This window comes from Rattus norvegicus, chromosome X (genome assembly GCF_036323735.1).
Source record: "Rattus norvegicus strain BN/NHsdMcwi chromosome X, GRCr8, whole genome shotgun sequence".
Classification (NCBI taxonomy): Eukaryota; Metazoa; Chordata; class Mammalia; order Rodentia; family Muridae; genus Rattus; species Rattus norvegicus.
Window position 1 is genome coordinate 108542940 of NC_086039.1, and position 21944 is coordinate 108564883.

Here is a 21944-nt window from a genome sequence, read left to right on the forward strand (position 1 = left end):
GGGCAATCTTTGGTGTTGGTCCTGACTTTCCACTTGGTTTGGGACAGGGTGGTCTCTTCATTGTTTGATTCTGCATATGCAGGCTGGAGATTCTTGTGTTTGTCTCCCATCTTGACATAGGAGCACAATGATTACAGACATTCTTCTACATCTGGCTGCAGACGGGTTCTAAGGATTTGAACTCAGGTTCACACCAAGCCCTTTACCCAGGAAAAAAAGGAGAAGAATTAAGGATACTTAGAATTGCAGGGAACACCATTAGATTGGTTAGATAAAAACTGGTCAGCAAAGAGAAACAAAATGAAAACCTCACAAGAACCAGGAGTCTGCTTTGTGCTGGCCAACTGCTTCTTGGCATTTGACCTGCTTTAGGGTGTGGTTTACATACCAAGTGACACTCTACTGCAAAAACTATAGGAATCAACTAACCAGCTTCTGGTTAAGGTGGGACTCTGTGTCCCCTTTCTCCTTTCCCTTCTCATTCTCCATGCTGGAATTTTTTCCATTTTGAACCTATGCAGGTCTTGTGTGTGCTGCTGTATATTCTGTGACTTCATACATGTATCACCTCCATTGTGTCTGGAAGTCTCTGTTTCCTTGGTTCCTCCACAACCTCTGGCTCTTACAGTCCTTCCGCCTCCACTTTCACACAGATCCCTTGAGCCTTGAGTTTGACTAACACGTCCCATTTAGGACAAAGTGCTCCAGAATAGCTTAGTCTCTGCACATTGTCCAGGCATCAGTGTCTATGTTAATTCTCATCTACTTCGAGAAGATTCTTTCAGGAGGGTTGAGCGAGTCTATAGATATGTTATTAGGAGTCATTTCATTGATTTGACTTTTAACACAGTGGTTCTCAACTTGTGGGTTGTACCCCCTTTGAGGGTTGCTTGTCAGATTTCCTGCATGTCAGATATTTACATTATTATTCATAACAGAAGCAAATTACAGTTATGAAGTAGCAATGAAAATGATTTTATGGTTGGGTCACCACAGCATCAGGAATTGTATTAGAGGGCTGCACCATTGGAAAGGTCGAGTACCACTGTTTTAGCAGAATAAAAGTAGTAGGATTTCCTCTAGGGGCCCATGACCAATCTGGTCTTGAGGGTGCTTGTATTTTTTGTCTTACTATAGGTTTTTTTGTTCATTTGTTTTGATTTTTAATTTTTTTGGGGGGTGTTGTTTTTGAGAGAGATAGAGCACTCAAGCCCATGAAGTTGGGTAGGTAGTGACATGTTGAGGATCTGGGAGGATTTGGGATAGGAGAAAGAGTATGATCAAAATGTATTATATGGAAAAATTAAGAAGTGGCCAGCCCTCCATACATATACATGTGAGCAATACTAAGTGGACTCAGCAGACTATATTCCATACACCTATGTATATGGTGTGTGTGTGTGTGTGTGTGTGTGTGTGTGTGTGTGTGTGTGTGTGTGTTTGTAATAATAATCCTTAAAGAATAGTTCATGAATTTGAGAAAGAATGCGGAAACACAGGAAGAATTGGAGATAGAGAGGATGGAGTATAAATCATGCAAACTCATGGGATGAGTCTCAAAAAATAAAATAAGTGTGAGAAAATAAATACATAAAAAGAATCATTTGCTGGTCTTTGGAAGACAGCAGCTTCAGTGTCCCGAGCAGTGCCTACTTGAACAGAGGCAAGGAAGCAGAGACGAAAGGAGGGCAAAGGCCATACTATTCTTTAAGGAAGTTTACTATAGAAGAGGGGAGCGAGATGGAGGCTTATATCAAACTTGGGAAACATTCTAGAAGAGGATTGTTTTAAGTATGCCTTTAAGCTAATGACAAATAACTATTTTCTTATTTACATTCATTTTCCCTACTGTTTGTCACTAGGTTGAATAAACAAACACTAAAAAGTATCCCTAGTTTAAAGGCTGCCCAGGAAAGAATAGATGCATTTTCACTTACTATTCCAGGATGTTATCCTTTCTACTCAGGAGCCAGGGATTATTAACTCCTGCCTTGAGAGTGTCAGCCTTGAGTGGGTAGTACTTGCTGAGAACATGCCACATCCTGAGCACCGTCCTTAGCAACCAACCACTAAAGGATCAGCTTGAAAACTAAAGAATTTCTTTACACAAACACGCCAAAATTGCTCTCCTCTACTTTAGAGACCCTGATTAGAAAAGGACAGTTTGTCTGGGTGTGGTAGCGCATGCCTGTAATTCCAGCATTCAGGCAATGGAGACAGGAGGATCACGAGTCTGAGGCCAGCCTGATCTACTACAAACTAATCTACTACTCTGTCCTTGAATAAAAAAGACAGTGGGAGAGAGTTTGGAGCTATAGTGTAACCACTCAACAGAATTCCATACTGGTGGCTTTTTCCTCTTTGAAACAGCTTTTCTCTTTCCTTTGGTGACCTAACTTCTGGTTTTCTTCCTGCATCACTGAATTCCTCCTTTCCTTTGCTCCCATATCACTGTTTGCAGTTCCCTTGAGCTTTGACCTATGTCCTTTTCCCTCTATCTGCTCTCTTTTGGGTTAGTCCCTTGGCTTACTTCCTGCTTATTTAGTAGGTGACAGAAACCCAACATGTCCATAAAAGAACTCATAATTGTGTTCTTTGACAGCCTTCTCATTCAGCTTTCTCACAGTAATACTATTTACTAGGGCCGAGAGAAAACAGCCCTTGCCTAGCCCATAGCAGACTCAAGCTAAGACCCCGACTCAACGCTCATTCCTCTTTCTTTGATATTTCATGGTCAAGTCATCAGCAAGTCTTATTTGTTGTACTTCTAAAATATATTTTAAAGCCCGCTAATTTTAATTACCACAGCAATTGATTTTATGTTCCAAAGGACCACCAATTCTTGCCTAGTCTGTTTTGATTTTCCTATGACTCATCTCTGTGCTTTGACTGTAGCCTTTTGACACATAGTGTAAGGGATCTTTAAAAAGCATAGGACGGCCTTGTCAGGCATCAATGGGAGAAGAGGCCCTTCGTCCTGCCAAGGCTCAATGTCCCAGTATAGCAGAATGTCAGTGCAGGGAGGTAGGAGGAAGTGGGTAGGTGGGTGGGTGAGGGAACACTCTCATAGGAGCAGGGGTAGGGAGGGGGTATGGGATAGTGGGTTTCTGGAGGGGAAACCAGGAAAGGGGTAACATTTAAAATGTAAATAAAAATGCAATTTAAAAAAAGTAAGCAAGTCCCACCATTTTGTAGGGCAAATTTCAAGAATGGTGAGTTCAAGGTCAGTGTAAGCTACACAGTGAATTTGATGCTAGGCTGGACTATATAGCAAAATTGTTGTCTTATAAAAGATAGCAAACAAATGTACAAACTTAGATCATGCCTTTCTTTACATAGGCCCTTAATGCCTTCCTTTTGCACTTAGAACAAAATCCAAATGGCTTTATCCTGATCTCTGAGGTGCTGTGTGATCTCAGTCTTACCTTCTTTTAGTTTCATCTCATGTTACATTTCCGTCCTTGTTCATATAATCTTCATGGTGTATTTCAAATCTCTAGGTTTATTCATCTTGCATTATTCATAATGAAATGATAACTACAGACAGTTCAGTTTATATATATATACCTCATTTCATACGTTACCTTTTGTGTGTGTTTGTTAAAGGTACCTAATGTTGAATCTCAGGAAATATTTGTCATTAATTATAGTCTTCATGCTGCATTTCTCATTTCTGGGTTTATTCATCTTACATTATTAAAACTTTGACCTCTTGCTCTAGCCATATGGTTCTGATGCTTCAGTATGCCCAGTTATTCCGTTCTATGCAGAATGTTCTTTTCCCACATAGTAAGTTTACTTCCTACTTTTCAATCGTTTTACCACCTATCTCTTTCTCGTTTGTTGTAGCAATAATATCCCCAGATCTATAGTACAGAATAGTACTGACTAGTGGACATAACTTCTTATGAATATCTCCTTTTCTGTTTATTTTTTAGCTTGTCATTTAGTTATGATATTTCTCCCTTACCTTTCCTCCCTGCAAACCCTCTGGCAGCCCCCACACTTCATGAAAGAGGGGTGGAAAGATTGTAAGAGCCAGTGGATCAGGGAGTTTCCTGTGAGATTGTCTCCTAGTAACCTCGGAAGCTATGTTACTAAAGTCTTACTAATGTGACTACCCAATGGTGAGTGGAGCAAGGATGACACCAGCGAACATGGCAAACTGGGCAGGGACAAGCCCACAAGGCCTGAACACTACATAAAGAACTACAGCAGTTGAATAAAGCTGGTAGTGGGAGAAGTGGTCATCCTCAGGAAAGAGCCCTTGCCAACAGTCAGCCCTCTTGTAACATTATAAGGACTAAATAGGTTATATTTAGTAATATGCATATATAATATGCATGCAGTAATAATTGATGGATATTTCCTTAATTAGAATAGTTTAGTATAGTCACTGAAGGCCTCTCAGGAGGCACTATTTGAGCAAAGACTTACAGGAGATGAAGGAGTGAAATTGAAATATTAGAAAAATCATCTGAATAAACATTTGTATTACTAAGGTTTTAAGACAGGAGGTGCTGTTGGAAATATTATAGAAAATAAGGAACTGTTTAGTGAAATCAGAACCATCCTGGAAATTGGTAAATGACTTGAACATAAAAAGTAATGGGCAATACAGTATCAAGATGTGGAAATTTTAATTACATATATTTAAGGCGTTTGATATCCATATACATAATGAAATGATTACTCCAGTCAGTTCAGTTTATATATACTCGTTTCATATGTTATGTGTTTGTTAAGGGTACCTAAAGTTGAATCTCAGGAAATATTTGTTATTAATTATAGTCTTCATGGTGCATTTCCCATCTCTAGGTCTATTCAGCTTACATTATTGAAACTTTTTACTTTTTCCCTGACGCTTGCCTTCCCCTATGTCTGGTAACCACTGTTCTCTCTCTATGCATCTCCTTTTGGAAAGATTACACATATAAGAGAGATTGCACGGTATTTTTCATTTTTGTGTCTGGCTTTTGTTACTTGGGATGCTATAGGACATGGCATTCTTTTAATGAAACAGAAGGGACAGATAGTGATATAAAGGAGATACAAGAAAACACTGAAAACTAAACAAATCAAAAACCAGGAACCAAGTGAAAAGGCCGCGGGGAAAACAGTGTGCTCAGTAGAGACACGGATTTCATTTAGACAGAAAGTGCAGGGACTATTCCAGGCCGTGAGGGAGGTGTGAGGCACTGTGTGCTCCAATGGACCCGACAGACAGCATTGCAGAATCCATGAAGTGTAGGGTGCAGCAGCAGGAGAGATAGGACTAGCCATATGATAATTATTAGGTCACAAAGAAGAAGGCTTCTTATTGTTGTGAGAAAATGGAGATAGAGGCATAATGGCTTTGCTTCGAGTTGTATCAAGACAGATAGTGGTGGAGGGACTGACTGATAGTGGTGGACGGACTGAGTGTTCAGGAGACAATTGGGTGCCTGTGTAATTATGGAAGTCTGTGGATGAACTGAGGTGGTTTTGTTTGTTTGTTTGTTTGTTTGTTTGTTTGTTTGTTTTGCTTGTAAGCAGTGTCTCATGTTTCCCTGAACTCCCAATCCTCCTGCCTGTCTTCCAGGTGCTGGGGTTGCAGGCTGCCCCAGCACACCTGGAGCCGAGCTTATTCTCGATTCCTGTGATAAGAAAGGAGTTGTATTTCTTAGACATATTTTTAAAATGAAAAGGAAGGAGTGGAAATGTATTACTGGAATGTTTAAAAGGATAATGACATTATAGAAAACATGCATTAATTAAAACTATGCTTTATTGATTTATGTGCCCTTATTTTGGAGAACACATTTCTATATACGTATTCTTTAGAGATGAATATTTATGTAAATTCAAGGTAGGGCTCTATCATCTTTGCTTTTTTCATTTTCTATGGATTACTGTTGTTCAAGAGGTTTTGTTTATAAACTACTGTGGTTGTATGGAAAAAAGATCTCATCTGTTTTCATAGTTCGACAAAGGAAAATTAAATTGTTCAAGCGATTCAAAATAAAGCCTACCCAAGCCTCTCTCATCACAATTTCCTGATGTTATTTTGTTTTATAGTGAAATTCAATTTTAACTTTTTTAAAGAATCAAATATATCAGGAATAGTGTCTATAGTTCTGAAAAATAGACGTATTTCATATCTGTAGCCCTTGAATTAATTTAGAATAGTTTTCAAAATACCAATACAAAACCATCTGTATATATTGTTTTAGTAAACTTTCAATAAATAGTATATACTAGCCAAGTTACATGTAAAACATTCTAGTTATTCTTTTTTCAAAAATTTGTTTTTAATTGAAAGTTATATTACTTTGCCCCTCCCTTTTGCCCAACCCCTGCCATGTTCCCCCTCAATGTGTTAGCCTCTTTTTCTATTATTATTATTATTATTATTATTATTATTATTATAACTTTGTGGTTTATTTTTATTATTGTGTGTGCATATATATGTAATATACATGTGTGTGTGTGTGTGTGTGTGTGTGTGTGTGTGTGTATCCACAAATATATAAACATGACCTGCTGAGTACATTTTTGTTGTTTGTATGCATATAACTTTAGGGCTGAACATTTTGCATTGGATAACTAATTGGGGGTACATCCTTCCCTCTCAGCAGTCATTAACTGTTTGTAGTTGCTTGCCTAGGGTGTAGAAATTCCCCTCTTTAGCATTAGCATGTCTATTGATAAAGTCATTGTTAGGATCTTGTTTGTGTAGTTGTTTCTAAATGAATTCAGTTTGTACACTATATAAAAGAAGTAACCAAAATTCCTTTGTTTGGTCAGTGGTATTTCATACTTGGCAATTTTTAACAAGGTAGGTCTTTTACACAATCAGAGGTCAGCTCTTTTCTAAGTATGTATTGACAATACCAATTATTAAACTAGTCTGAGTCATGTTTCAGGAGGGGTTTTCTATTAAGATTACAAGAGATAATTCTTTTACTTTTAACGATCTAAACAGTTCAAAGGAAGAAACAGTTGTATCCCTTGATCCCTATGGCCAGTACAAGCCCTTCCAGCTTTTGGGAGGGGTTTCTGTTCAGATCCCCATGGAATCCTTATCTTGTGAGCTATTGCTGTGCTCCATCCTGCTTAAGCTGTCTTTTCTCTTGTCCCTCGTTTGAAATATTGTAGCAGACACTTTTAATTTTCTTAAGAGGAAAAATTAGTCAGCTGTTTCTTTGAATTATCTTTCCATGGAACCACAGATTATTATAATAACCACTTTGAAGTTCTGCCTAGGAATTCTATCTAAATTTCCCATACATCATCATTCTTTCCTTTCTCGATTATCCTTTCGACATGTATGAAATACCATCTTACTTTCAAAGATCTAAACATTTCAAAGGCAAGAAACAAATAGTTCTATCCCTTGATCCATTTGGCCAGTACAAGACATTAAAGGGCATTTCAAATTGACTATCGACGGGAAAGTTATTTCAGTAAAAGGGGGACTTTTGGTCCAATCTAATGCTCATTTGTTTTTTGAGTCAGAGTGCCTATAACTGCTTCTGTGAAATATGTGCTTTTTGTTTCACTAAGGCACCTCTAATTAGGAAGATTTAATTACTAAAATGTATTTTGGAACTTAATTGTTCGAGTAAAAAGTTAACCACAGGAAGTACTTACATGCTATCACCTCTTGATTGCTATCTATCCTAATACTTAAGTATGGATTTCATAAAGAAAATATAGCCCAGAAGCATGTATTGATCCACATACCTCACACCACAGAAACACCATTGTATGTGTTGAAGCATGTTAGGAGGAAATGCCAGTATGTCACTATTTTATTCGAATTTCCTTTAAAGCTTGCATTTACCAAGGCAATTACAACAATTGGACTCCCCAAATAACTAAAATGTCAGGTCATCTAGTTTATCTTAGAAAAAGCTTCATAATTTACCTGAACTTTGGATTCCATTTTTTGTTCCTATTTTTAATAGAAATTATATGTCCTCACACATTTATGTATGTATATCACAATATATGTGATCTACCATTAGCAAAAAGTAGATGTTCTTTCAGCTAGTTTATGTCACCTTGACACAAGATAGACTTTTGAAGAGGTAGCATCAATTGAGAAAAATGTTCCACAAGATTAGCCCTTGGGAAAGCCTGCTGTGCATTTTTCTTTCTTTATTATTGATGTAGGAGGGCTCAGCTCACCCACTGGGATGGTGACATCCCTGAGCAAGTGGTCTTGGGGTGCATAAAATAGCAAGCCATGGACACCAACCCAGTAACTGTCTTCTCCTATGGCTTCCACACTAGTTCTTGCCTCCAGGTTCCTGCCCTGATAGATAATGAACTACAGAATCTCAGATGAAATAAACCAACATGTTCTTCCTCAAGTTGTTTATGGTCATGGTGTTTTATAACAGCATAAAAACCCCAACTAAAACAGATGTAAAGTAAAGAAGTGCAATTTTTGTGGTAAAATATACATTTATCATCGGTGACACTTGGTCTAGTCACAGTGCGATATACCCATTATTAATATCTATTTCCAAATTATTTTCATATACCTAAAAGGAAATACCATACATGTTAAGCAGACACAACTCTTCTCTACTTCCCAACCCCCATCAAACTCAGTCTACTTCTATCTTCTGGATTGGCCTATGCCTAACATGTCATGTAGATAGAATTCTACAAAACATAACTTTAAATGCCTGCCTTCCTTCCTTCAGTATAATGTTTTCAGGATGTATCAGTAAAATGTACTTTGGCTAGAGAAATGACTCAGGAGTAAAGAGTATTGGTATCTCTGGCAGACGACATGGGTTTTATTCCTAACAGCTACATGGAGACTCACAATTGTGACTCCAGTCACAAGAGATTCTAAACTTTCTTCTGATGTCTAGAACCAGGTGTATATGTGGCGCACAGACAAACATACAGACAAAACACTCATACACATTTAAAAAAACATTAATGTACTCTGCCTTTTTTCCAGCAGAATAGTATTCCAGTGTATGGACATGTTACACTTTCTTTATCCATGTATCAATTGATGCCTATTTTGGGTTTTTTATGCCTTTCAAGTATGATAAATACTGCTATTATGAACAAAACCATGTACAAAATTTTGAATGTTTGCTTTTGAAAAAAATAATTTTCATTTTGTGATTGCTATTGTTTTGAGGCAATATGTCATGTAGCCCAAGGTTTCCTCAAATTCAATATATAGCCACATTGGCTCTGTGTTCTTGTTTTCAATGCATTGGGATGGATCATCTGAAGTGGAGCTGCTGCTGGGCCCTCTGGTAACTGTGTGGGGCATTTGTAAGTGAAATCTTGCTAAATTAGTAGGTAGTCCTTCTTGACAGGTGGAGATTCTGTTATTGTTTTTCTTTTGTTAATTTAACTTTTCCAGAGGCCAATACTTCCGTAGAAAATGTGGTCTGGGTATTTTTACCAGGAGACTACAACAAATTGGCATCACCAACCTCCACTTAACATAGTTTATACATTTATATGAAACTACTTACACGAAGGTGGTCAGTGATCCCTCCCCAGTCTGATGATGAGTCAGAAGCTTTGTTCCTTTACTGATGGCTACCCTTTACCACTTACTAAAGTCCTCTGTCTCTCCACAAGTAAAATGCACTAATGACCTGTTTCATATGATCAATAAAAAGAAATCACAAAGCCTGGTACATAGTTGGCACGTTCTCTTAGTAAATATTACATTATTACTCCACATATATCCTAATGCTTTTGAAAGTATCTGTACTCCAAAAAGACAGTATTTTCTTATTTTATCTTAGGTGAAAATTAAACTGCCCGATACAAACCCTTCTGAAATTCAAATTGACATCCAAGAAATGCTCCTTGATCTTCGTACTCCTAAAAAGTGAGTAAGACATAAGATCGAAATAGAATATTATGATTGTAAGGAGTCATTGAATCTGCTTTTTAAGTAGGGTTAGTATTCATCAACATGAAAGCCCTAAGGAAAGTGAATTTCCATTGATAATTCAGAAATTTGATCTACTCAATAAATTGAGGATGGGACTAGGATAGAGCTCCATGGTTAAAGTGCTAGCCTAGCATGCACAGAAATCTCTATTCAGTTTGTAAATGCTTGGAAATGCCTAGCTTCCATAGTTTGCCTCTGCACATTAGGTGAAGTTCGTCACCACTGAAACATAATCCTTGATAGCATAATACAGTTCTGGCTATTAGAAAAAAATTAAAAACAGCTAGAAGTGAAATTCTGCTAAGCTATATAAGCTTTGCTTTTATACTAATGGAATTTGATACAATGGTTACATAAAAGAATAATTATCCTTAAACTTTTTGGATGTTAGTAGGCCTCTAAGATAAAATTTGAGTGTGTTTATTTTTTTTAAGAATGCACAAAATCATCCTTTGCAGTACATCAGTTCAAATCATGTTCCTCAGACAATATACACAGGAAAATTCTTATAAAACAGTTCACCTGAAGCATCGATGAACCAGTCCTGTTTCTCAAAGCTAACTCTTTACAAAGGACATTGTTGGAACCTGAACTGTATTAGACAAAATATCTAAGTATCTCATGGACTTGCTTCATTCCCGTGTGGCTACACAGTAGTGAGCACGTACAAGTGATTGCTGCAGCCCTTGCTCTGGAACTCATCACCATTCTCCACTGGGTTAGAGAAGCAGGTAGTTTCTGGAACATTCTTTTCCTTTATTATCAATATCTACAATTTTCTTTTGTTGAGCTTGGGGCTTTGAGGAGATTTCAAAAAGAAAAGTCAACAAAAGACTACTCTGTTTCTGCAGTAGATTCATTTAACTCAAAATGATCTTTAGATGAATATTTATCTAAACTTTCTTCTGATCACTTCCACCACTTAAAAATGTATTCACACACACACACACACACACACACACACACACACACACACACACAATTTCATCTTATTAAAACTAGATTCACTATTCTTACCATAATTCCAAGGAGTGGCTAGGCTTTATACTATAATTTTATATGTGTTTATGTGCATTTATTCTCCCTGCAACCTTTGTAAGGAAAGTTAGTTAGATGAATAGTCAGTTTTCCACGATATTTTCATGCTGGATAAAATCACATGCATATCTACAGCCTGTGCAGTTAATTTCCGTTTCTCTAGCAGTTCTCACTGTCTCCATCAATCTTAAGCCAGCTCTTCTAGCTTTGCCATCACTCCAGATACCTGTCAGAACTCACTAAATGAAAGTCTCTGACCAAGGGACTTTTCAACATAGAACTTGGGCTGTGCTAGGTCATTTGTATACTCCATTTGTATGTTAAATTATCAAAAGAACATGTACAAATGAAGAATAGGATGTATCCTGCCTGAGTTTGCTCTCTGTTGTTGCAGTAAAACACTGACCAAAAGCAACTTGGGGAGGAGAGGACTTAATTCATCTTTACAATTCTTGGGTTGTATTCCATCATTGAGGAAAGCCAGGCCAGGAGCCTGGAGACAAGAACTGGAACAGGATACCCAGGAGCGCTTCTTACTTGCTTTTTCTTCATGGCTTGCCCAGCCTGCTGTCTTATACAAACCAGGACCAGCCATCCAGGGGTGAAACCACTGTCAAATGGGCTGGGCCCTCCCCCATTGATCACTAAATAAGAAAATGTCCTATAGACATGTCCACAGGCCACTCTAATAGTCAATTCCTCAGTTGAGGTTCTTTCTTCCCAGGTGACTTTACTTTGTGACAGGTTGACAAAATTAACCAGCACATGTACTGCAGTTGTATATTAAATATTCAGTAGAGGGAGAAACATATGCCCTATGCAAACTTAACTAAAATAGAGATCTAGATTTATTTGAGCATATTTTAAAACTATACCATTATCTGAAATTCTATAATCAGAAATATGCTTTGGATTTAGGCTCTCCATATCCCAACCGTCTTCACTTGACTTCTATCTGTAAAATTCTATGATGTTATGTTTGTGGACTCAGAAAAGGTTTCGTGGAGGACATTCTGTTCCTGTATCTAAAGATAGAACAAGTGAATTTATTTTAATTAAATTGACTAGTGATTTCAGTCGAACAGTAGTAAGATGCACTGTATTATCCTTAAACCTCTGACTTCTAGCATTATTCAACCAAAAGAGAGCTTTGCTGACATTTTAGGTGGCTGTGTTGGCCTAGCTGGAGAAGAGAAAAGCTTTGGAACTAGGAGATTCTCAAAATCCTTTCAATTTTGCTTACATAGTAAGGACTCATTAGTTTTATGATTTAATTCTTAGAATATTATAAATTAATGCCTTAAATATGATCAGCAAACCCATTATAAGGAGACATATAAAATTTAGTATCTAAGTAGTAATCCCCCACACCAGCTCAGGAGGTAAAGAGAGCATGAAGTATACAAGCAAGAAGGCCTGTGATCGAAAAACACACATGCTATGCACTCACTGATAGGTGGATATTAGCTCAAAAGCTCAAATTACCCAAGATGCAAGCCACAGAACGCAGGAAGCTCAAGAAGAAGGATGAACAAAATGCAGATGCTGCCACGCCTTCTTAAAAGGGGGAGCAAAAATATCCATAGGAGGAGATATGGACGCAAAGTTTAGAGCAGAAACTGAAGAAACGGCCATTCAGAGCCTGCCTCACATGTGGCCCATACATATACAGCCACAAAACTAGATAAGATGGATGAAGCAAAGAGGTGCAGGCTGACAGGAACCAGATGTAGATCTCTCCTGAGAGACACAGCCAGAGCATGTCCAATAAAGAGGTCAATGCTAGCAGCAAAACACTGAACTTGGAACAGGACACCCTTGGAGGTAATTAGAGGAAGGATTGAAAGAGCTGAAGGGGCTTGCAACCCCATAAGAACAACAATGCCAACCAACCAGAGCTTCCAGGGACTAAACCACTACCCAAAGACTGACTATACATGGACTGACCCTGGACTCCAACCGCATATGTAGCAATGAATAGCCTTGTTGGGGGCACCAGTGGAAGGGGAAGCCCTTGGTCCTGCCAAAGTTGGACCCCCAGTGCAGGGGAATGTGAGGAGGGGCTGTAAGGGAGGTGGATGGCGGGGAAACACCTGTATGGGGGAGGGAGAGAAGATGAGGGCTTATGGACAGGAAACTGGGAAAGGGAATAATATTTGAAATGTAAATAAAGAAATATATCTAATAAAAATTTTTTCAAAAAAAACTGCAAAGCTTCTGTAAGGCAAAAGACACTGTCATTAGGACAAAATGGCAACCAACAGATTGGGAAAAGATCTTTACCAATCCTACATCTAATATCCAAAATATACAAAGAACTCAAGAAGTTAGACTCCAAAGAACCAAATAATCCTATTAAAAAATGGGGTACAGAGCTGAACAAAGAATTCTCAACTGAAGAATATCGAATGACTGAGAAGTACCTAAAGAAATGTTCAACACTCTTAGTCATAAGGGCAATGCAAATTAAAACATCCCTGAGATTCCACCTCACACCAGTCACAATGGCTAGAGGTAAAAAAAACCTCAGGTGACAACAGATACTGTCGAGGATGTGGAGAAAGAGGAATACTCCTCCATTGTTGGTGGGATTGCAAACTGGTACAACCATTCTGGAAATCAGTCTGGAGGCTCCTTAGAAAATTGGACATTGAACTACCTGAGGACCCAGCTATACCTCTCCTGGGCATATACCCAAATGATACTCCAATATACAACAAAGACACATGCTCCACTATATTCATAGCAGCCTTATTTATAACAGCCAGAAGCTGGAAAGAACCCAGATGTCCTTCAACAGAGGAATGGATACAGAAAATGTGGTTGGTACATTTCACAATGGAGTACTACACAGCTATCAAAAACAATGACTTCATGAAATTCATAGGCAAATGGTTGGAACTGGAAAATATCATCCTGAGTGAGGTAACCCTATCACAGAAATACACACATGGTATGCACTCACTGGTAAGTAGATATTAGTACCAAATCTCGAATTATCCAAGATACAGTCCACAGACCACATGAAGCTCAAGAAGAAGGATGACCCAAGTGCAGATGCTTCACTCCTTCTTAAAAGGGGGAACAAAAATATTCATAGGAGTCGGGATGTGGAGACAAAGTTTGGAGCAGAGACTGAAGGAACAGCCATTCAGAGCCTGCCCCACATGTTACCCATATACACACAGCCACCAAAACTAGATAAGATTGATGAAGTTAAGAAGTGCAGGCCGACAGGAACCGGATATAGCTGTCTTCCTGAGAGGCTCAGCCAGAACATGTCAAATACATAGGCGAATGATAGCAGCAAACCATTGAACTGAGAAGGGGGATCCCCATTGGAGGAATTAGAGAAAGGATTGAAAGAGCTGAAGGGGTTTGCAACCCCATAAGAACAATAATACCAACCAACCAGAGCTCCCAGGGACTAAACCACTACCCAAAGACTATACATGGACTGACCCAGGGCTCCAGCTGCATATGTAGCAGAGGGTGGCCTTGTTGGGCATCAGTGGAAGGAGAAGCTGTTGGTTCTGCCAGGGTTGGACCTCCTGGTGTAGGGGAGTGTCCAGGGGCCCAGGAGTAGGAGTGGTTGGGGAGGGGAACACCCTTATAGAAGAAGGGGAGGAGGATTGAATGGGGTCTTATGTCCAGGAAACCGAGAAAGGGAATAACATTTGAAATGTAAATTAAAAATTATCCAATAAAAGAATAAAGAAAGAAAAAAAAAAGAAATGCAACCTAATCTTTAAATATCTAAGAATATTAGGAAAAACCAAAAAAAAAAAAGCAACTGGGAAATGGAAGTAGGAATCATTTGTCTTTAAGGTAGTGGCCACTGGGAGCTTGATCATGCTCCATTGACTATATGGACACAACAAATCGAACTTTGTGAAAAATCTTTTTTGGGACAGAGACCACAAGGGTAGGGAGGCAGACCTTTGATGAATTGGAAGTAAGGGTGACACATATACGTGGAAATTGAACAATGCTCTACTCAATGATAACCTGGTCAAGGAAGAAATAAAGAAAGAAATTAAAAACTTTTTAGAATTTAATGAAAATGAAGATACAACATACTCAAACTTATGGGACACAATGAAAGCTGTGCTAAGAGGAAAACTCATAGCGCTGAGTGCCTGCAGAAAGAAACAGGAAAGAGCATATGTCAGCAGCTTGACAGCACACCTAAAAGCTCTAGAACAAAAAGAAGCAAATACACCCAGGAGGAGTAGAAGGCAGGAAATAATCAAACTCAGAGCTGAAATAAACCAAGTAGAAACAAAAAGGACCATAGAAAGAATCAACAGAACCAAAAGTTGGTTCTTTGAGAAAATCAACAAGATAGATAAACCCTTAGCCAGACTAACGAGAGGACACAGAGAGTGTGTCCAAATTAACAAAATCAGAAATGAAAAGGGAGACATAACTACAGATTCGGAGGAAATTCAAAAAATCATCAGATCTTACTATAAAAACCTATATTCAACAAAATTTGAAAATCTTCAGGAAATGGACAATTTCCTAGACAGATACCAGGTATCGAAGTTAAATCAGGAACAGATAAACCAGTTAAACAACCCCATAACTCCTAAGGAAATAGAAGCAGTCATTAAAGGTCTCCCAACCAAAAAGAGCCCAGGTCCAGACGGGTTTAGTGCAGAATTCTATCAAACCTTCATAGAAGACCTCATACCAATATTATCCAAACTATTCCACAAAATTGAAACAGATGGAGCCCTACCGAATTCCTTCTATGAAGCCACAATTACTCTTATACCTAAACCACACAAAGACACAACAAAGAAAGAGAACTTCAGACCAATTTCCCTTATGAATATCGACGCAAAAATACTCAATAAAATTCTGGCAAACCGAATCCAAGAGCACATCAAAACAATCATCCACCATGATCAAGTAGGCTTCATCCCAGGCATGCAGGGATGGTTTAATATACGGAAAACCATCAACGTGATCCATTATATAAACAAACTGAAAGAACAGAACCACATGATCATTTCATTAGATGCTGAGAAAGCATTTGACAAAATTCAACACCCCTTCATGATAAAAGTCCTGGAAAGAATAGGAATTCAAGGCCCATACCTAAACATAGTAAAAGCCATATACAGCAAACCAGTTGCTAACATTAAACTAAATGGAGAGAAACTTGAAGCAATCCCACTAAAATCAGGGACTAGACAAGGCTGCCCACTCTCTCCCTACTTATTCAATATAGTTCTTGAAGTTCTAGCCAGAGCAATCAGACAACAAAAGGAGATCAAAGGGATACAGATCGGAAAAGAAGAGGTCAAAATATCACTATTTGCAGATGACATGATAGTATATTTAAGTGATCCCAAAAGTTCCACCAGAGAACTACTAAAGCTGATAAACAACTTCAGCAAAGTGGCTGGGTATAAAATTAACTCAAATAAATCAGTTGCCTTCCTCTATACAAAAGAGAAACAAGCCGAGAAAGAAATTAGGGAAACGACACCCTTCATAATAGACCCAAATAATATAAAGTACCTCGGTGTGACTTTAACCAAGCAAGTAAAAGATCTGTACAATAAGAACTTCAAGACACTGAGGAAAGAAATTGAAGAAGACCTCAGAAGATGGAAAGATCTCCCATGCTCATGGATTGGCAGGATTAATATGGTAAAAATGGCCATTTTACCAAAAGCAATCTACAGATTCAATGCAATCCCCATCAAAATACCAATCCAATTCTTCAAAGAGTTAGACAGAACAATTTGCAAATTCATCTGGAATAACAAAAAACCCAGGATAGCTAAAGCTATCCTCAACAATAAAAGGACTTCAGGGGGAATCACTATCCCTGAACTCAAGCAGTATTACAGAGCAATAGTGATAAAAACTGCATGGTATTGGTACAGAGACAGACAGATAGACCAATGGAATAGAATTGAAGACCCAGAAATGAACCCACACACCTATGGTCACTTGATTTTTGACAAAGGAGCCAAAACCATCCAATGGAAAAAAGATAGTATTTTCAGCAAATGGTGCTGGTTCAACTGGAGGGCAACATGTAGAAGAATGCAGATCGATCCATCCTTATCACCCTGTACAAAGCTTAAGTCCAAGTGGATCAAGGACCTCCACATCAAACCAGACACGCTCAAACTAATAGAAGAAAAACTAGGGAAGCATCTGGAACACATGGGCACTGGAAAAAATTTCCTGAACAAAACACCAATGGCTTATGCTCTAAGATCAAGAATCGACAAATGGGATCTCATAAAACTGCAAAGCTTCTGTAAGGCAAAGGACACTGTGGTTAGGACAAAACGGCAACCAACAGATTGGGAAAAGATCTTTACCAATCCTACAACAGATAGAGGCCTTATTTCCAAAATATACAAAGAACTCAAGAAGTTAGACCGCAGGGAAACAAATAACCCTATTAAAAAATGGGGTTCAGAGCTAAACAAAGAATTCACAGCTGAGGAATGCCGAATGGCTGAGAAACACCTAAAGAAATGTTCAACATCTTTACTCATAAGGGAAATGCAAATCAAAACAACCCTGAGATTTCACCTCACACCAGTGCGATTGGCTAAGATCAAAAACTCAGGTGACAGCAGATGCTGGCGAGGATGTGGAGAAAGAGGAACACTCCTCCATTGTTGGTGGGATTGCAGACTGGTAAAACCATTCTGGAAATCAGTCTGGAGGTTCCTCAGAAAATTGGACATTGAACTGCCTGATGATCCAGCTATACCTCTCTTGGGCATATACCCAAAAGATGCCTCAACATATAAAAGAGACACGTGCTCCACTATGTTCATCGCAGCCTTATTTATAATAGCCAGAAGCTGGAAAGAACCCAGATGCCCTTCAACAGAGGAATGGATACAGAAAATGTGGTACATCTACACAATGGAATATTACTCAGCTATCAAAAACAACGAGTTTATGAAATTCGTAGGCAAATGGTTGGAACTGGAAAATATCATCCTGAGTGAGCTAACCCAATCACAGAAAGACATACATGGTATGCACTCATTGATAAGTGGCTATTAGCCCAAATGCTTGAATTACCCTAGATCCCTAGAACAAACGAAACTCAAGACGGATGATCAAAATGTGAATGCTTCACTCCTTCTTTAAATGAGGAAAAAGAATACCCTTGGCAGGGAAGGGAGAGGCAAAGATTAAAACAGAGACTGAAGGAACACCCATTCAGAGCCTGCCCCACATGTGGCCCATACATATACAGCCACCCAATTAGACAAGATGGATGAAGCAAAGAAGTGCAGACCGACAGGAGCCGGATGTAGATCGCTCCTGAGAGACACAGCCAGAATACAGCAAATATAGAGGCGAATGCCAGCAGCAAACCACTGAACTGAGAATAGGTCCCCTATTGAAGGAATCAGAGAAAGAACTGGAAGAGCTTGAAGGGGCTCGAGACCCCAAAAGTACAACAATGCCAAGCAACCAGAGCTTCCAGGGACTAAGCCACTACCTAAAGACTATACATGGACTGACCCTGGACTCTGACCCCATAGGTAGCAATGAATATCCTAGTAAGAGCACCAGTGGAAGGGGAAGCCCTGGGTCCTGCTAAGACTGAACCCACAGTGAACTAGTCTATGGGGGGAGGGCGGCAATGGGGGGAGGGTTGGGAGGGGAACACCCATAAGGAAGGGGAGGGGGGAGGGGGATGTTTGCCCGGAAACCGGGAAAGGGAATAACACTCGAAATGTATATAAGAAATACTCAAGTTAATAAAAAAAAAATAAAATAAAATGAAAAAAAAAAAAAGGAAGTAAGGGTGATCAGGGTGCATTATATGAAAAGCCCATACAATACAAATATTACGTTCAAAAAGAAAAAGAAAGTAGGCCTGTGATCTGATCCCACATAAAAGCCTGGGACAGAACTTGCTTGTGCCAGTTCTAGGCACAGTGGGAAGCCTGTCTAAAAAAACTCCAGGCAAAAACAACAAAAATAACAAAACCAACCGAAGGAAGGAAGGAAGGAAGGAAGGAAGGAAGGAAGGAAGGAAGGAAGGAAGGAAGGAATTTAATGCCAGATCAATGAAAATATTTCTCTCTGCTTGCCTCTCGTACTTTCTCCTACACATTGACAAAAATCTGCTGTGATAGATTACTGAGTTCTTCTTGCTGTTTATGGCCGAGTTGCTGGACAGTTGTATGATCTTAGATGTATCACTGCAATAAGCTGACCATAGTTGTGTAAGAAATTTAAATATGTGAAACACTTATTAAGCTCATGTTCTCAGTAGAGAAGGAAGGAAGGAAGGAAGGAAGGAAGGAAGGAAGGAAGGCAGGCTGAAAGGGAAGGAAAGAAGGAAGGAAGGGGGAGAGAGAGAGAGAGAGAGAGAGAGAGAGAGAGAGAGAGAGAGAGAGAGAGAGAGAGAGAGAGAGAGAGAGAGAATGAAAAGCAATTGAGGAAGACACTTGCTGCCAACCTCTGGTCTCCACATGTACTCCCTTGCATGTCCACCCACAGAGAGAAACACAAATACAAACACCATATACACACAAGCACACACATACAAAATGCCAGGTTTCTTTACTGAACTGGATCCAGGAGTTTTTCTGTCAGCCTTTTGTAAAGACACTCAAGTCCTGTCTCTACTGTGTGTCTCTACTGAGAACATGAGCTTAATAAGTGTTTCACATATTTAAATTTCTTACACAACTATGGTCAGCTTATTGCAGTGATACATCTAAGATCATACAACTGTCCAGCAACTCGGCCATAAACAGCAAGAAGAACTCAGTAATCTATCACAGCATATTTTTGTCAATGTGTAGGAGAAAGTACGAGAGGCAAGCAGAGAGAAATATTTTCATTGATCTGGCATTAAAATCATTCCAGGCCAAGTACGCAAACTCTACATATGTAGTAGAGGCTCAGCCTAAGGTGGTGTTCAACGAAGCATTAAAGAACCATTCCAGTTTCAGATCCGTATCTGCTGGCTGCATTCCACCTACATATAAATTAGACTGACACCAGTTTAGCCCAACAAGCTTAGAGGCCTGGATCTATTTCTATGCCTAGAGGCATACCTTGAGACTGTATAGAATGCAAAACGAGGTCAATTTAAAGAGAGAGGATCGGTCAAAACAATTGCTTAGGTTTTTTAAAAAAATGAGAGAGTTCTTATTATGTTGTCTACACTGACCTTCAACTTGGGGTCTTTCTGCTTCTACATTCAAAGGATTTAAATTGCACATGCGGCTTACCTGCTTAAAATTATTAGGATCCCAACTGGTAGATGATATATGTTATATAGTTATTTTTTTATCACATACTGCCTTATTGAAAATGCTATATTACTTTAGGAAGTTAATTCCAGGTCCTAATCTTGTGTTTATCTCATCTCGTCTTTAGGAAGCTGCTAGTGAACCTTCCCCAGCCTGTGGAACATAACAGTGCTAAAGCGTCCTATATCTGGGAAGCTGAAACACTTGAAGTCAGGATGACCCTCCAAAGGGATTTGGATTTTAATATTTCCTGAAACTGGATGAATAAGAAGAGATAGAAAAATTCAGGACAATGAAAACTTTTTTTTTTACCTTTTAATACTGGTTGTTTATGTTCTCTTTTTCCCACTGACATAGTTTAGAAAGGTTCAGATTTTTAGTGATGTTTTGATTATATACAGTCAAATCTATTACTGTTAGGAAATATGGTTGTTTCATACGATAAGGTGCTATTCCATTTTTATAGTGAGAGCTGAATAAAATATTTTCAGGTTAACCATCTAGATTGCTACATGGTCAATTGCACAGCAGAGCTATGACCATAAAATAAGTGATTCATTTAAATCAGCAGTCTGAGGATCTTAAGCTAATGAATTTCACTACCATACAATCTGCTACATAGGGATTTGTCATTATTATCACCAGAAAAATTCATTTGGCTGCTTTTCCATTGATTTTATCAAATGATTTAGGATGTTTTCAATCTAGGTCCTCCATATTGTTCTGGAACATACAAGTAAGAAAGGACTATAAATAATTTGTTGTGTCTTGTGAGACACATGTTTACTTGAAAAAGCAATACTTATAGATGTATATGTAGATTCATTTTTCTCTCATTTTTATCTTCCTAATTGGACATTCTTACTTTTATAAATTATCCCAATGTTCCTCACATTTTCTGTACTATTGAATGAGTTTGTTTCATTACTGTTTATTAAAAACTTACATTTTATCAGTGTAACTTGACATCATTGTATAACTGTGAGATTGACTGGGAGTAAATTTTGAAAAAAGAGATAAAGAACTAAAATATGTTTATCATTTCTATGTCAACTGTCACAAGAATATTTAGTAAGATATTTTCTGGAGTCAATTATGTATATGACTACCAGACATCTAGTTTGTTACTAGAGCTAACAGAAGAATTAGGCTAATGTTTTGGGAGAAGTGATCAAAGCACAAAGCCAAGAGACTCTAACATTTAAGTGACCATCATGACTTTGTTGTATGAGGGGAAGCATTGAGGGAGGGAGGGAAGAAGATAGGAGAGAGGGAGGGAAGGAGGGAGGGACAGGCCAGGTGGGGTGGCACATGCATTAATTAATCTTTGCACTCAGGAGACTTGGGCAGGCAGATTGTAACAAGGACATACGTATCCAAGACTACATAGAGAGAAAAAAAGAATTTAATATCGCAACCTAAAATGTAATCTCTGGGGCAAGATTAAGTGGTAACCAATATTTTTTTTTCTCTAGAGAGCACTGATAACTCTGAAAAGCATGTCATCTCTCTTTTTGTCCCTGTAACACTGGCACTAATTACGGCGACAGTTATTACTCAAACTAACTAAATGCATTCAACTTGTCCCTAGAAGAGAAGATAGAGCATATTTAGGCCGACATGACTTGGCCTTTGGTTATGTTGTGCTGTATCAATTATATAATGAAACAGAGCTCTAAGAACAGTGAAATATGCTCTATAATTATGCA

At 38.6% G+C, this 21944-nt stretch overlaps 1 protein-coding gene across 1 annotated transcript in view; it reads left to right on the forward strand.

Annotated features, from left to right (window-relative positions):
* Positions 1 to 21265, forward strand: part of Dnaaf6 (dynein axonemal assembly factor 6) — a 51203-nt gene extending 29938 nt beyond the window's left edge. The window contains exons 7-8 of the mRNA NM_001024890.2: positions 9777 to 9862; positions 20363 to 21265. Of these exons, the coding sequence (NP_001020061.1) occupies positions 9777 to 9862; positions 20363 to 20489 (213 nt within the window). The 3' untranslated portion in view covers positions 20490 to 21265. The remainder of the gene's footprint in view (positions 1 to 9776; positions 9863 to 20362) is intronic.
* Positions 21266 to 21944: the final 679 nt, after the last annotated feature.